This window comes from Danio rerio, chromosome 22 (genome assembly GCF_049306965.1).
Source record: "Danio rerio strain Tuebingen ecotype United States chromosome 22, GRCz12tu, whole genome shotgun sequence".
Taxonomy (NCBI): domain Eukaryota; kingdom Metazoa; phylum Chordata; class Actinopteri; order Cypriniformes; family Danionidae; genus Danio; species Danio rerio.
This window is the reverse complement of record NC_133197.1, coordinates 11,075,999-11,092,500: the sequence shown is the minus strand read 5'-3', so window position 1 is coordinate 11,092,500 and position 16,502 is coordinate 11,075,999. Positions and strand designations below refer to the sequence as shown.

Below are 16,502 nucleotides of genomic sequence, written 5' to 3'. Positions count from 1 at the left end.
GCTGTGGCGACCCCGGATTAATAAAGGGACTAAGCTGATAAGAAAATGAATACATGAATGTACTTATTTGGCTATTTTACAAAACAAACTATATTTTTATTATAACAGGGCTGCCAAAATTAGTTTAGGCTAGCATGTTTTCTTATGATTAATCGTCATTTATGCAGTTTTAATAACCATGTAGCTCACTGTAAAACTTCTTACTTGGTTAAACTTACATCTTCAAGGCAGCTGGTGAACTTGTGTTTGTGTTGTGTTGTGAGAGATTCGTTAATTTAACTTAAGATGTTGAGTTTCACAATATATATTAGTAAAACTCAACATCTTAAATTGAAACCAACAATCTCTCTAAGTTGAGTTTTAAACTAGCTTATTATTTTGTATTATTTGAAGTAAAATATAGTTCTTTTCGTAGGGTATCTATTACTCAAAGCAACAGCCTAAAAATACTTTTTATGCATGGTGGTGTTTTTTCTTTGATTTTTGACTTTCACCCTTTTCCCTAGAGTCATTATACATATTACATAATACATGCAAGTTTACATTTGCATAGTTCCACTGATCTGTGAAAGCTTTGCATACACAAGTCTCCTCGTGTTTTACCTTTGAGCATTCATTCATTTGAAATATCAAAGGGGGGACCACCTGAAACTGTCGCTTTCTCTGGCTTTTCCAGGATTCATTGGGTGAGTCTGAAAAAGATGTTAATATTTGTTTTATTCTATGAATGTCTAAAACATTTCTTCTAAAATTCCGATAAAATATGGTAATTTACAGCATTTTTTTACTATTACATGTTATACAATGTGGTCAAAATCACGGTTATTCCACCAAATATAAGGGGAAATGTAAGTAAATATATATTGATAATGTATAAAAAATGAACACGACAAAATTAAATAGATATTCAGTTATCATGCTAGAAACAATACACAAAAGAGAAAAAAATAGTGAAAATGAATCAATCTTTTGTGTTTTTGTGTTGTGAGTGGCCCACCCCCTTAGTCTAAAAACTAATAGAAATCTGAAAACATGATTTTTTTTGCAAATATTTTGAAAGTAATAGTAAAATTTCTAATTGTAGATATTAGATCTACAATTAATATCTAAATAATAGGAATATTATCAATGTTTCGGCTCCATTTTAATCAAATGCAACTAGATCAACAGCCAGTGAGAATGGTCAAGTGGTCTAATTTGTTTTCCATAGCTCGCGTAAAGCGAGTAGACGTCAAAAAGCACCAGAAATCTTCGAATAGTTTATATCTGCTGTAAATATTAAGTCTAAACACAATATAGGCTATAAAATGTGAAATATAATGAACGCAGAACTTCCGAGGTTATAAATATGCAGTCAACACGCAATGCTCGAGGTGCTTTCATCAGTCCGGTAGTTCCCTCATAGACTACCCCTCTCTCTCTCTCACACTGTCGTGTCTTTGACCGTGAGCTGCAGCCTTGGCACGGTGCCAGACTCCCATTGTGCCCTCTGATTGGCTGTTGAAAGGCGCCGTCCTCCTGGATGAACTCAGCGACTGGCCTCTGATTGGTGCAGAGCGGCTGAGCGGTTGTGGGCTGATGCCTCGCTCATGAATATTCATAAGTGCCGGAGAGCTACATGCGGCCTCACCCTCGCGCCGTTGCTAGACGAGTCTGTTATCTATCAGCGACTTTATCGCCGGTTTTCTTGGACTTTGCCGGGCATTTCAGGATTTAACAGAGGTCAAATACCAGAAAAGGTGGGTTTTGAGAAGCCTGTGTTGTTTCTTAAATTCGATAGACGGTTAGTTTGCCGGCCGGCTTTCCTTTAGCAAGGAGTGGTAGGAAGCGAATGATGCGCGTTCATGATGTATTCTTAAGGCACATGTCAATGTAAACCGACTGTAATATTAAAAATAGTACAACAATTTAATTCCTAATCATTTAGTAGACGTTATTTAGTGATTAGTAAGTCTGATCTTTGTATCTCTCTTCCACTCTACCTCATTGATATTTTCACTCTGATATTCATCTTGATTATGTAATATTGTGTGCTTCCCGTCTAATCTATCATGCTTCTGTTATTTCAGGTCACATTATCCGGTTACGACCTGGTTACACGTTTGATTGACGTATTGAAGCCACACCCATGCTTTAAATCCACCTGCGCTTTCAGAAACTTACTCTACTGAAGCGCACAGGGATCCGAGCACTGTCTGGACACAAATAATAGCGGATAAACCTTCTGTTTAAGCTATCTGGACCACCCAGCTCAAGAAAAACGGCTGCGTTTAACGAAAGCTTTGTTCTGCATTTAAGCCCTCCAGGTCAATAGGACAGCAAAGATGATGCAAATCTGCGACTCCTACAACCAAAAAAACTCTCTCTTCAATGCCATGAACCGGTTTATCGGCGCCGTGAACAACATGGACCAGACGGTCATGGTGCCAAGTTTGCTGAGGGACGTCCCGTTGGATCAGGAAGAGGAGAAAGAGGTAACCTCTTTCCAGGATGGAGACATGTATGGCTCTTATGTGCTCCTCAAATCAATCAGGAATGATATTGAATGGGGTGTACTTCAAGCCGAAGAGAGGCGTAAGGAGAAACATGGCGTGACGACGACATCCCTGGAGGTGTCTCGCATCGAACCAAACGATAAGGACTTGGAAAAGCTGTTTCATTATCATCTAAGCGGACTACACACAGTACTGGCGAAGCTCACTAGAAAAGCGAACACTTTAACAAACAGGTACAAACAAGAAATTGGAATTGGTGGCTGTGGGAATTGAGACGAACTGAAGTTTACAACGCCGTTGGACCGCAAAAAAAAAAAAAAAAAAAAAAATCACAAGGGTGCAGCAGGGGTTGAAGCCAAATGGGCCCCTCGTGGTTTCCATGCATCTTTAATTCCCCGGATCGAAAAAGACTAGTGCTCGATGCCGGTTCATAAGCACCCTTAATTCCCCTGCTAACATCCCTTGATATTGTTTGCACAACCTGGATACTAGCTTTTGAAATTTAATGCGACTTATTTAAATAAGCAAACACTTCAAAAGATATGCAAAAGATATTTCATGGACCGTTTTGGCAGTTGTAATAGTGTTGCTTCTAACGGGCTGGAGTCAGAATTAAAACCCCTAATTATGTAATAAAAAGTGCACAGTTCTGCGCTCAACAGCCGCTGGTACATCATGACTTCCCAATCGATGATGGAATCGCATGATAGATCCTACGGATGTTGAGAGATTCCTGGAGATTGCGTCATAGTTACTGTTGTTAAATGTCTAGAAGGAAAAAGTTGTCGTGTATTTTTTTCTATGGTCCCTAAAATAAACATTTTATAAATGCAACTGTTTACTCAAATGTGTGATTTATTAGTAACACTAAAACTCATGATTAACAATGAATCATTCCCTTCCAGGATGTCCTTGCGAAATATCACTATACAGTACGTCTAGTGCGCTTGTCTTATTGAGCTCAGCAAACACTAGGCTGTGTTGGCGCGCGCAGCTGCTGCTGAGGTCCGCAGAGGGATCAGGCACATTAAATTAAGACCTGGCAACGTCTGAAAGAGCTGAGCACCTGCAGTGCATTTTTCCGATTGGTGCTGCTGAGTCACTGCTTGAGCTGCACTTAATGACGGACGTCTCTAATCTAAGCAGCCCACACTGGCTTAATACCCCTCAAGAGACTAATGTTGAGTCTTCAAAACTAAAGGATTCATTTCCCAATGCCTGAGGTCTTGTTTTAGGCTAGTAACATGTTTTGTGGGGGATTTATAAATGTCAATAAAAGAGTTTAGATTTGCCTAAGACTGCTGAATCAAGCAAAAATTTCACGGTAAAGTCCTGTAATCCAATAAATATTTCACCTGAATTGTTAAAGATCTTTACAGTAAACAAAATGTCAAATGTAAACAAATTATATAGAAATCTGTGCGCAAGACAAAATATGTTTAGTTTAGTTTTGATGCTAAACCAAGGATGGGCAAACTTGATCCTGGAGGGCCGGTGTCCTTGCAGAGTTTTGTTCCAACACTAGTCAAACACACCTGAACAAACTAATCAGTGTCTTCAAGATCACTTGAACTCTATAGGGAGGTCTGTTTGAATAGGGTTGGAGCTAAACTATGCAGGACACTGGCCCTCCAGGATCAGGTTTGCCCACACCTGTGCTAAACGATGATTAGATAAATCAGGTTTTCCTTGAACTGGTCAAGATATTGTATGTAAGTGTCAAAAAGCAAAGTTTGAACCAAAATACAAATTGTAGCCAATTATAAGTGTCAAGATTTGACACCAAAACAAAAATGCACTAAAATTAGGTTTTGTTTTGTTTTTGTAATGTTTTGAGATGAAAACTGCATTTGTTTTTGGGTTGTAATCGACTAATACAATATAAAAAAGTAAAACAAACAAACAAAAGTAATCAAAATGTAATGAGAGTGTGCATGTTGTCACCAACAAACCATAAATGGATGACAATAAGGTTTGGCTTAAACCGGTAGAGATCTTTACATTGATAAAACACAATTGTTAGATTGTCGTAAGCCATTATTGGGTCAAATTTGGGCAATCTGAATGTCTGGTTAACAATTGTCATTTAAATTTAATAGAAAAATAACCCAGAGATTTTCTAATAAATTTAAATGACACTTTTTAAGTAACGTTCATTTGATGTCGGGTTTTGATAACCAGTGTTGGGGGTAACGCATTACAAGTAATGCGAGTTATGTAATATTATTACTTTACTAAGTAACAAGTAATGCAATACTTAAAACAAACAAGCAAAAAAAACAAACAAGTGATGATATTGTTACTTTTTAAAAATGTAACGAGTTAATCATTTAGCTTTTAAAAAAAAATCTGTATTAAAATTAAAGTAGTCACAATGAATTACGCAGTCAGTGAGATAATGTGTTCATTATTTTGAACGCCTCGAAGAAAAGGAAAAGGGGATTGTCTAAATGAACAGTGATTTTACTTAGGACAAATGGTACAAAAGTAAACACATTGCTTTAAACTTTCAATTAGGGTTGGTTGATGTCGACCAATTTGGCATCGAACGATGTCTAATGTGTAATATTAATTAATTCCTAACAAATTAATTATTTGTAGCCTATACCATTTCAACTACCTGACCTGCATGGTCTTTGTTTTACCCATAAGTAATCAAATTATAAATAAATTAAGATAAGATACACAGAAATTACCACCGGTCAGTCACTTATTTTTCCGCAGGACTCTGGCATGAATAGGCAGAGTGATTTTTGGGGCAGAGAGTCACGATGCCGGCTCAGCATTGTGATGTCTACCCACCATCGGCGATTTGCAGAGCTCCTCTATTAAAAAAACAAGTTCTGAAAGAGATCAAGCCTCAGCCAGGTAATAAAAAGTAACGCAATAGTAATTCAAAACTAACATAACGCATTACTTACCATGAAAAGTAACTATGTACCATAACTAGTTACTTTTTGGGGAGTAACTAAATATTGTAATGCATTACTTTCAAAAGTAACTTTCCCCAACACTGATGATAACCCAGCATTTTTAGAGGGCAAAATCAGGTTTAGCTTTTTATTCAGGTTAATAAAATCTTTTCTTGATGATAAAAGAAAATGTATTTAGCCTACATGACTACGCATTATCATGCAGTATTATAAATGCAAGCCTGAGCATGTAAACATTCAGTTAAGCAGTTGTACCACTAAAAAAGGTCAATTATTTGATTTATCCTCAACAAATAAATACATATGTACTTGGGTTCTTTGGAATCTGAGGATGTTCTAATTATAGCCACTGCTGAGGCCAAAACAAATTTTTGTTGACCGCTTTGGCTGAAGCATTAGGGCCATATTGACTTTGCATGTTCTGCTCAACCATGAAGCATCTCACATTTCACCTTTGATTGTCAGTTATCTAATAGCCACAGAACTGTACAAGCTGCTCTTTGAACATCATGCATCTTGGTGCTGGTCAGACGAGAAGACAAGCTGACCTTTAACACTGATCAATCCATAATAATAGCGTCGCTGTGATAAAACATGACAGTAGATACAGCTGATATGAGCTTGCTATCAGATGCATGTTTGTCAACAGTTCCACTGTATTTCCTGCCACATAATCTGACATTCGTCTCTCGTTCTCCTTTTCGCACCCTAATTAGGGATGCTGGGGAAACTATACAGGAAAAGAAGGCCGTCAGTTGGATCTGCTGAACTGGCGTTTCTCATACTCTTGACTGTTTGTCTGCCATCTAGCTGATGTAAGACCAGCCTGTGGCATGACATACTCAAACTTCCAGGCAGTATAATGGAGTTTCGGAGCACAATGAGACCATCGATGAAGTATATGAGACATGATGCAATGTGTCCTCTGGGTGCACAAAGGGGTTCTGCTATCAGGTGCAAACCAAAAAGTGCACACTATCGTATTTCTTTGCAGAGAATTGAGGCCAAAATGCTTGTGGGGCAAAAAGTCCAAGGACGGAAAAAGAGAGAAATTAGATGAGGTAATATTCCTTAAAATTCATCACATAGCTTATTGAAGTTGTTGGAAATTGCCCCATATATGTCGTTTTATAGGATAATAATTTTCTCAAAAAGGCGACACGGTGGCTCAGTGGTTAGCACTGTCACCGCACAGAAAGAAGGTCACTGGTTCTAGTCCTATCTGGAACCATTTGCATGTTCTCCCAGTCTTTGCGTGGGTTTCCTCCGGGTGCTCCGGTTTCCCCCCACAGTCCAAAGACATGCAATATGGGTGAATTGAACTAAATTGGCCATAGCGTATGTGTATGGATGTTTCCCAGTGATGGGTTGCAGCTGGAAAGGCATCCGCTGTGTAAAACATGCAGGATAAGTTGGTGGTTTATTCTGCTGTGGCAATTCCTGATTATTAAAGGGACTTAGGCCCAATCCCAATTCTATTTTTGTACCCCTAAATCCCCAAAAACAACATTAACATTATAGCATTGTATGTGCTTACAGGTAAAAATAGAAAATAAATAAATTTAAAAAGTCAGTGTTTAAAGTGTGCTTTTAAAAGTGAAAATGGTAGGCTACTGTTCTTAAAATAAAAATAAAACTGCTGTATTAAAGTATTAACAAATAGTAACCTATTTATCAAACCTGGAAATGTTGCTTGGACCTCATAAATATTGGCTATATGTCACCATATTCAAATATAAAACCATTTTGATAAATTTTGAAACATGTTGCATGTACACATGACATATTAGTTTATCTTTGAAATCTAAACATTAACTTGTATTTTAAAATGAATGATTTGCAATGACATATTTACATTAGAAATGAGAGCTCGTTTTTTTACAGTACGTGTGTCAGAAAAGTGAATGATTACGTGCATAAATACAATGCTTGACCAATTCATACGTGATTTATATATTCATACGTGCAGATTTAAGATCTCATCTTAAGTGGACCGCAGTTTGTGTTAACCACATACACAGACTAACTTTAATTAGGCTATATTCTAGCATCAAGCATGGCAAAGTTGCTTGAGTCCAGGCCCGGATTGACTAATCGGGAGGACCGGGAGAATTCCCTCTGGGCCGGTCCATTTTTTGGCCGCGAGGGCCGGTGTCCCTAGCTCCAGAATCTGTTGCTCTCAGCAGTCACACTTTTTAAATTAATTAATTTATTTACTTGACCACAGTCTTCTTAATCATTATATAAGCGCAGCTGTGCTATTTTCATAATGATTATATAACTCAGATGTGTCACCTCTCACTATACAACTGTTGTGGTCCAGCAGTTAGCACAATAACTTTCGACGCCACCGATCTGGGTTTGATCCTCGTCTGAGTATGTTTTTTTTTTTTTTCATTTTTATTGTTAAGACATATAATACTGTTTGGGTTGTTGAACATTTGAAGTTCTAAAGCAGCTGTTTTCTCAAAAAAAGACGTGACAGTGTCATTAGAAACTGAATTGGAATGACCTTATTTTAATATAGTCAGTCGTGAACTGAGGTGGGCCGGTCTGAGGCTTGAAACTCCAGGGCTGAAAAGGAGTCCCACTCCGGCCCTGCTTGAGTCTATGTTCTGTGTCAAGCTTTGCATCACATCCAGATAAATTAGCCTAAAACTTTAATTATTCAGTATTCTTCCGCATACCACTAGAACGAGGCCCGCGTACCACTAGTGGTACACATACCACAGTTTGAGAACCACTGATCTAAAGTATGCTTCCACACGCTACAGTATTTTTCATGTAATGTAATTATACAGTGTGTATTGCATGGATGACGGGCAAATATGTTTTAGTTCAGTGTAAAACTTGGCCCTCCTCTTGATATAAGAATCATGCCTAACATATGTGCTTATTTTCTATTTACATCTCCTTTGAAATATGGTGTAAATCACAAAAATACAGACTTTCCTCCATGTCTCCCATTTATTTTTTTCTTCCTGCCCTCCATCGCCATGATAAGAACCACGTGATTGAAAACAACCTATAACTTGATTTTTCATGCTAATTTGATCTTTCAAGAGTTCACACTTAGCTGATGATTGATAATAAAGCTAGTTTGGCGTGCTGTCCCGGGAGAGAGCCCTGAGCTTATAAGATCCTCGAGCCCTGGGCTCCCTCCCGTTGCAAGGCGAGAGGGGAGTTTGAGCTTAGGTAGATCTCGATGACTTCCCCTCTTGCTTGTTGTAGCTAAGTGTCAGATATGGATGCTGAAAGGTGTACTCAGAGTTTAGCTAAAGTATTTGGATTAATTGTTTAGAGCTTGTTTTTGAACTGTGGGAGGAAACCGGAGGACCCGGGGAAAACCCACGCGACCACAGGGAGAACGAGCAAACTCCGCACAGAAATGCCGTCTGGTTTGGAAAGGAATTAAACCAGGGGCATTCTTGCTGTGAGGCAACAGCGCTAATCGCTGGCCACCGTGACGCCCGTTTGAAAGGAGGGAAAGTAGGGTTGGGTGGGGGGGTTTCTTCAAGACGAAGATATTGAGATGAGAAAAGTCTGTTTATTTATAGTGAGTTAAGGATCGTCTGATAGGATAATCAGTCATTAGCTAAAGTTGGAACAGCTGCGAACAATCATAAGCACGTGATCCTCTCGAAATTTGTTTATAAATAAACTTCACTTAAACACTGCATGAAAGGTAAAAATCAAGCAGTACTTTTAAACTGGATTGTTTTAAAACTGCAGGTGACAAAGTCAGATACAAACCAGCAGTATAGGCTAATGAAGAGGACGGATGCTGCCTCCTAGTTAAGAGTATTGTGTCTCGTCTCAGAGCACAAGAAATAGCAGAATCTTATTACAGTCTCTCGGTCTTCAGAGTATTTGACATCTCTCTCTCTCTGAGCTATTTCAGTGGCAGCTTGTCAGGTTCCTCAGCGCTCTCGCTTCTGGTCATCTGTTACCGTCTGGGACTTCCCAGAATGCAACCCTTCAGAAGCGTCGGGTAGGACATGCTATTCCTCTAGTGACAATAACAAGACATGCTGTGTACAAGAGCCGCCTCCATTGTGGCCCTAAACAAACCACAAGGCGGTGGTCAAAACATCATCACTGTTGTGAAGTTGTTACTATGGTGCCAGGATTCAGTGCATAACTCGGTTAGGAAATTGATTTAAAGCGAGCTGAATGTAATAACGCACTCAATGGATGGAGGCAAATGCTTAAACACTCTCAAGAGGCATTTACTGGCAAGTTTGAAAACTCTAGAGTACGTTTAAATATTTTTTTTGTCTCGAAAAAGTGCTTAAACATATCTGCGCTATTGATTTATGCCACCACCTGTGTGTTGAAGTATTTAGGTTTCAGTAGATTATTGTAAATTAGGCGTGATGAACGGAACGGCAATTCAGCCGTAATTAAAACACATAAATGGCTCACTTATATACTGTAAATCATCTTGCCATGGTAATTATTTTTACAACCACAGATTTAGGGCTATCGGTGCATCACGGAAAGCTACTTTCATTTATGAAAGGTTTAAATGTATATTATGACCACATGGTTATAATATAATGTAACTGTATGGTTTATTGGTAGCAGATTTAGTTCACACACTTATCCTAGCAGGAGCAATGCCATAAGATGCTAATAATAGGTTAGATTTAGGGCATGACATCAGGTGACCAAAATTCAATGTCTAGCTAGCATCTAAGAACAACGTTATTTTAACGTCCAATAATGACGATTGACGTTGATTTTAGGTTGTATTGGAAAGTGACCAAAATCCAACTTTGAGCCAACATCTTAAACCACGTCAAAGACTGACATTATTCGTCAGGTATGACAACCAAAACCCAACGTCTGATAGACATCATAGTGGTAACATCCACACAACGTCAAGCTGGTACATCATTAGATGTTGATATTGGGTTGATTTTAGGTTGGAAGTTGACCTGACATCAACCCAATTTTCATTTCCAAACAAGATGCAACATTCCCATGACTTTGGGGTCAACGTCAATCTGACATCATGTTGACATCTTGTGCCTGCAGGGCTGGTTTAGCTTTTGCAGTCCGACTGAAAATAAGTTCAAGTGTCTCTATTTGTAAAAACAATAAAAACTTTAGTTTATGAAATCATTGTATTTACAATGGAGGGGAGTTTTAGAGGGTTTTAATTTCATATGCAATGAAAGTATTGTTGTAAGGTCAGAAAAGTCAAAATAGAGAGATAAAAATTGGCAAATACCTTTAAAAAAATTAAAAACCAAAACATTTGTTTAAAATGGAAGTTTTCAAAAAGATTGATCTAATCACACACTTTAGTAACTAAACACACCTCCTATTCCTTAAATCTGAAAGCCATTCCTGCGGTATAGAAATAGAGATATTATAAGCTTCTCTAATTTCTTTCAGGTCTCTCCATAGCACCAGATTGTTTTCTTAAGATCTAGAAAGTTCTTTGTACCCATACAGTCCATTCTTCTTCCTGAAACCTTTATGTTTAAAACCTGGCCTCAGATCACATCTCGCATCTCCAGGGAGAAGCAGAATATGATCTGGTCAGGCTTGCGAGAGCTCAGGTTTCCCGTCATTGTGGATTTGGTTATTGAAATAAGCGGGTGCCCTCCGGTGCAGATCTGAGATCAGGTTTTGGTAGATCTGCGCACAGAAGTTAAATACAGAAAAGCCGACCTCGGATCAGCGCTCAAGGGCATCCTGTGCGCAGCACGCCGTCATTTAGTCGTCAAAGGATTCTACGGCGTTTCATCTTGAATGGCCCGCCATGATTACTTCCTTTCCATTAAAATGCCCCCTCTCTGCCTTCCTGCCATTCCTACCCCCCCAAGCATCCTCTCCACCTTTTTGAAAATCTGCCCCAAAATTATTTATGATTCTGTTATATTTTCCAAGCGAACGTCGCTGATTTGCATGACTCACAGCGGAGAGAGAGAAAAAGCAAAGAGTGGGAAAGTGGGTAATGAGGGAAGGAAAGAGGAATGCAAAGACGAGACGGCAGGGAGGTGGGCGGCCGCGGAGACCAGGGACTCGTAATTGCCTTCTGCAGCGAGACTGCAAGATGAGGAGAGCGAGAGCGAGAGAGACGACGCTTTGAAATTTCATCTCAGGGCTCAGGGCCATCAAAGTCTGTAGGGTGTTGAGGCTGCCGTATTCGACAATTCCCTTTACTTGTTCCTCTCTTTCTCTGTCCTTTCTCCCGATGACAACGTGAAGCAGTTATTCTCCGGTGTCTTGGTCGTCTGTCAGAGTAGCCGTTGATAAGAGCAGAGAGCCAAGCGCAGCTAAGTGAGTTAGTCGGCCACGCAGGCGGCAGCAGGTGATAAGCGAGGGTTGAAGGTCAGGAGAAGCCATGTCAAGCTCTTAAGCACCTCGGACACCCTCAACCGACAGACCGCTGTGACAAGCAGGTGTGATAGTGACGAATAAATGAGAAATGCTACTGTTATGGTCACTTTTACCGACACCCTTAATAGACATGTTCTTTCATCGAGCAAAAGAAACGTGTTTATTTATATTAAATTACAGGGGGAGGTGTATTTTTTGAAGTTATTTTGTAGTAAATATTCTGAGATCAGTTCTGAGATGCAGCAGTGATAACTAGAGCTGCACAATATATCGTTTGAGCATCGATATCACAATGTGTGCGTCTGCAATAGTCACATCACCAGGGGTGGACTTAGTGATTTAGGGACCCTAAACAATTCTAGATACGGGGCCCTAGCATTTTTGGAAAATAAACAGCATGTTAAAAAGTAGGCTATTTAAACATTGACATTTTATTTTGTATATTTTAATATTTAAAGGAGTCTTTATATTCTAAATGTTAAATTAAAAGCAATAAATTCACAAAAAAGTAACAGTTCACAAACTACAACAGGGGTGTCCAAACTCGATCCTGCAGGGCCGGTGTGCTGCAGATTTTAGCTCTAACTTACATCAAATATCTCACGCTCATGGTGTTTAAACGTTTGTCATCTGTATGCAGAGGAATGATCCGCTCTCAAGGCTGCAGGCGTGAGAGATGGCTGAGTGGTACTGGGTGGCCTGTAAGTGTTCTGAAGCGGGGAGAGACCGACAGCATCACCCGAGACACATGAGGGTTTACAAATCTCCAGTAACACCAAAAAAAAAAAAAAAAAGTCGGTAGTCGTTTTTATTGAAAATTTGGTCCTAGGGGAGTCTGAAATGTCCTTAAGTTGGCAACACTGGACTGGCAGTGTCTTTGAAGCCCTCACACCTCGAGCAAGTGGACTACGGATGGAAAGTTTCATTATTCATTAGGGTCCGCGGTTTTGAAATGAAGTAATAATGTTAAAATCTTAACAGTTATAGACGGATTTAAAGCATACAATAAAAATATATAAAAGGGCTTTATGATTAATACAAGCATTGGTCAGGGGGCCTAATGCCCTGGAGCCCTAAGCAGCTGCTTAACTCGCTTATTGGGTAAGTCCACCTCTGCACATCACGAGATATGCAATGTTGAGTTGGCATTATATATGACCAGAAACCACAGGTCAAAACACACAAGATTTGTTTAAACATTGCAGAATTGAACCGTAAGAGTGAAAGTTTATCATCTGCATGTGTTTAAGGCCTGTGAGTTCAAAGTTCAAAGCCTTTTAGTTGTGCATAAAGAAGTTTAATAAAGGTTATTTTCAAATGAATGACTTATATAAAGACTATGCAGTGATGTTTGACGTTTTATTTTTCAGTTTTTGTACCTGCAATACTGTAGACTCTCACCAGAAAAAAAACAGAAAACACAATTTATTTTACTTTAATGTTTGCTCCATTGTGTTTATTTACAATCATAGTATCTTATATGTATAATAAATTACATTAAAAAATATATTTATATTTTACTCCTTTACAAAATCATCCCAGTCAATCTAAAGTAATGACTTTGCAAATAGAGATATTTAAGTAATCTGGTAAAATTGTATTTATATAGCTTCACAGTGGCGCAGTGGGTAGAATAATCACCTCACAGCATGAAGGTCGCTGGTTTGAGCCCCGGCTGGGTCAGTTGGTGTTTCTGTGGGGTGTTTCCACGTTTTGCCGTTGGTTTCTTCTGGGTGCTCCGGTTTCCCCCAAGTCTAAAGACATGCGATATAGGTAAAGTGGGTAAGCTAAATTGTCTGTAGTGACTGTGTTTGTGAATGAGTGTGTTTTCCAGTAATGGGTTGCAGCTGGAAAAGGCATCCGCTGCGTAAAACATATGCTGGATAGGCATATAGGGACTAAGCCAAAATGAAAATGAATGATCGCTGAGAAATAAATTTCCTATCATTTTTACCTGAACCTGCTATATTAGTTGAGAAATGCTACAGATTGAGTATTTTTGGACATATCTAAATGCTACAATTCTCCTGACAGGAATGTAGCCTAAATGTGGGAACTTATTTTGAGATCTTGTAAAAAGTGATGAAGAAACTATTAAGTAACTGGCCCAGAGAAGTCTTCACATTTGTAGTTTGGTTCCTTTGATAGACCAAAAAAGTCAATTGTACATTTAGCCCTGTTAGCTTAGCTTTCACACTGTCATATTTAAAACTTATCTTTATTTTTATTTATTTATTTTTTGGTACATATTTACAACAGAACATGAACAATGTTTAATTCGGCACTGAATCCACCCCATTTCACCAAAGTGCCAAGAACTTACTTTGAAATGTCTGTCCTTGCTAGTGCCTCAAACCATATGATAGCTGTCTTTTATGAAGAACAATCCATTTTATCTAAGGAACATCCTGTGGACCATCATTTAGAGACGAGAAAGAAGTACGGCAGTTGCTATCCTTGAATTAATTTCCCGCCTTCTCTCTCTCTCTCTCTCTCTCTCTCTCTCTCTCTCAAACGTGTATCTGTCATCCACCAATCAGCGGTCGCTTGTGTGGTCCTGGATCGTGGGGTTTTGCCCTTCATTTTCTGCGTAATTAAATTTTGATTACCCCTTTAGCTCGGCGAGCGGGGGAATACTCCACAGCACACTCTGATTGCCGCCACACGCACACTCATTACCGCCGCGCGTTCGCGCGCGCACACACTCGCCCGATGCCCGTGCTTTAGCTCCCCTGAGTTTTTTTCCCCTTTACCTTGTTTATGAGGTTGGGTTTCTCTCATCAGCAGCATTAGCGGCGCGGAGCAGAGATGAATGGGATCGTCCTTGCTCGCGGACACACACAAACACACACCCCGCCGCGCTCTAATGCTGCAGAACTGACCTTTCTAGACGTCCTTGTTGCGAGGGCGCGCACGCTGAGAGCTCGCAGACTGCTATATAAACAGATGAATCTATGCGATGTCGAGAAACTTCCCGCGTTATTGTGTTCATATTCTTGTCTCACAACAGAAATACTGTGGTGCTATGTTTTATTTTCACAAGGTTATACCACAGTTCTTCCATGGTTTTAACCCTGTATTCGGTAGATATTTTAAATTAAGTTATAATGCTTCAAATGTTTTGTAATAACCCCCAGTTACTCTCCCAGGTGTTTCCTATGAGAGTGAATGCTCTATAAGAGTGTTACCATGCTAATACTTTTTTATTCATTAATCTGGGGTCGACACAGCGGATGCCCTTCTAGCTGCAACTGGGAAACACCCATACACACTCATTTACACACATACACTACGGACAATATAGCCAACCCAATTCACCTATCCCATATGTCTTTGGACTGTTGGGGAAACCAGAGCACCCGGAGGAAACCCACGCAAACACGGGGAGCTAATACTTTGCTATTCATTGAAATTTTACCAGTTAAATGTTATGGTTATAGCAAGACATATCCAACAGAATCTACAATGTAATACATCAGTATTTATCGTCATCAATTCTAAACACGTATACACACAAACATACCACACTAGGTAGTGTATACCATGGTACAATCAACCAATTCAATATTGCTATATCTTTACCATATAACACTGCCAAGGTTTTCAAGCAGTTAAGTAAATACAAAAGTAAATACAAAAATACCATGGCACCACATGAAAGTCTTCTCACCACACACTAGTTTAGAAATTACCATGGGATTGCTATTGCTATGACTATTCTGTGAAATTCCATACAACTGACTGCCATTAGGTACCGAGAGGAGATCTTCAGACCCCTTGTAAGACCATATGCCAGTGTGGTTGGCCCTGGGTTCCTCCTAAAGCCTGATTTATATTTCTGCATCAAGCATGTATGCTCTGGCGTAGCCTACGCGTGGTTGCATAGCCCCCGCCGTGGCCGTAGGTGATGCTGAAGCGTACCTCTCAAAAAATTTAACTACACGTCACAATGATGCATAGCGCAAGCTCTGTAATTGGTTGGCTTGGTAGAGCTGAAGAGTGTGGGCGGGGCTCAGCCCAGTAGAGCGAGTGTTTACAAGTGTGGAGTCTCGCGAAGAAGCTTCAGATGAAACTGTTGTTTAGTGTTTACTTTATGATTAAAGTTGTTACACGTCCGCCGATTCCCGCCTCAAAATGAGCGAGTTTGAGCCACTTCTACATTAAGGTAGTGCTCAGATAAAACAAAGCACCAGTGAAGAAACTTGACGCAGAGGAACATAAACACCTACTGCCAACTAGCGTTTGGAAAGTGTTATTGCACAGCAACAGAAAGAGCACGAGGAAGTATAAATGCATGGCTACGCGCATTGTATGCGTCATGGGTTATCCTGATCACTCGACGCTTAGGTCAAGACAAGACACTGCTAGACCTCATGTGGCTAAAGTGTGTCAGCAGTTGCTGCAAGACGAAGGCGTTGATGCTAGAGACTGACCTGCCCATTCCCCAGGTCTGAATCCAATTGAGCACATCTGGGACATCATATCTCGCTCCCTCCACCAATGCCAAGTTGCATCACAGACTGTCCAGGAGTTTGCCACCTCATTAAGGGGCATGCCCAGGCATTGTAGGGAGGTCATACAGGCATGTGGAGGCACTCATTTAGACGTGCTTTAAGGACATTATCAGCCTGTAGTGCGTTTTTTCACGTCAATTTTGAGTGTGACTCCAATTCTCCATGACCTCCATAGGTTAATAAATTTGATTTCCATTGATAATGTT

At 39.7% G+C, this 16,502-nt stretch overlaps 2 protein-coding genes across 3 annotated transcripts in view; one reads left to right on the top strand and one right to left on the bottom strand.

The window, feature by feature from the left end:
- Positions 1-16,502, bottom strand: part of sgsh (N-sulfoglucosamine sulfohydrolase (sulfamidase)) — a 330,538-nt gene that overhangs the window by 93,200 nt on the left and 220,836 nt on the right. The gene's annotated exons all lie outside the window — the stretch shown is intronic.
- mid1ip1b (MID1 interacting protein 1b) lies at positions 1,606-2,819 on the top strand. The gene is made up of 2 exons (NM_200832.2): positions 1,606-1,739; positions 2,070-2,819. Exon 2 carries the CDS (start codon positions 2,325-2,327, stop codon positions 2,766-2,768), a length of 444 nt encoding a protein of 147 aa, NP_957126.2. The 5' UTR covers positions 1,606-1,739; positions 2,070-2,324; the 3' UTR covers positions 2,769-2,819.

What these genes read in the sequence shown, in the direction of transcription:
- mid1ip1b (NM_200832.2), top strand. Translation starts at nt 2,325, where the DNA reads ATGATGCAAATCTGCGACTCCTACAACCAAAAAAACTCTCTCTTCAAT.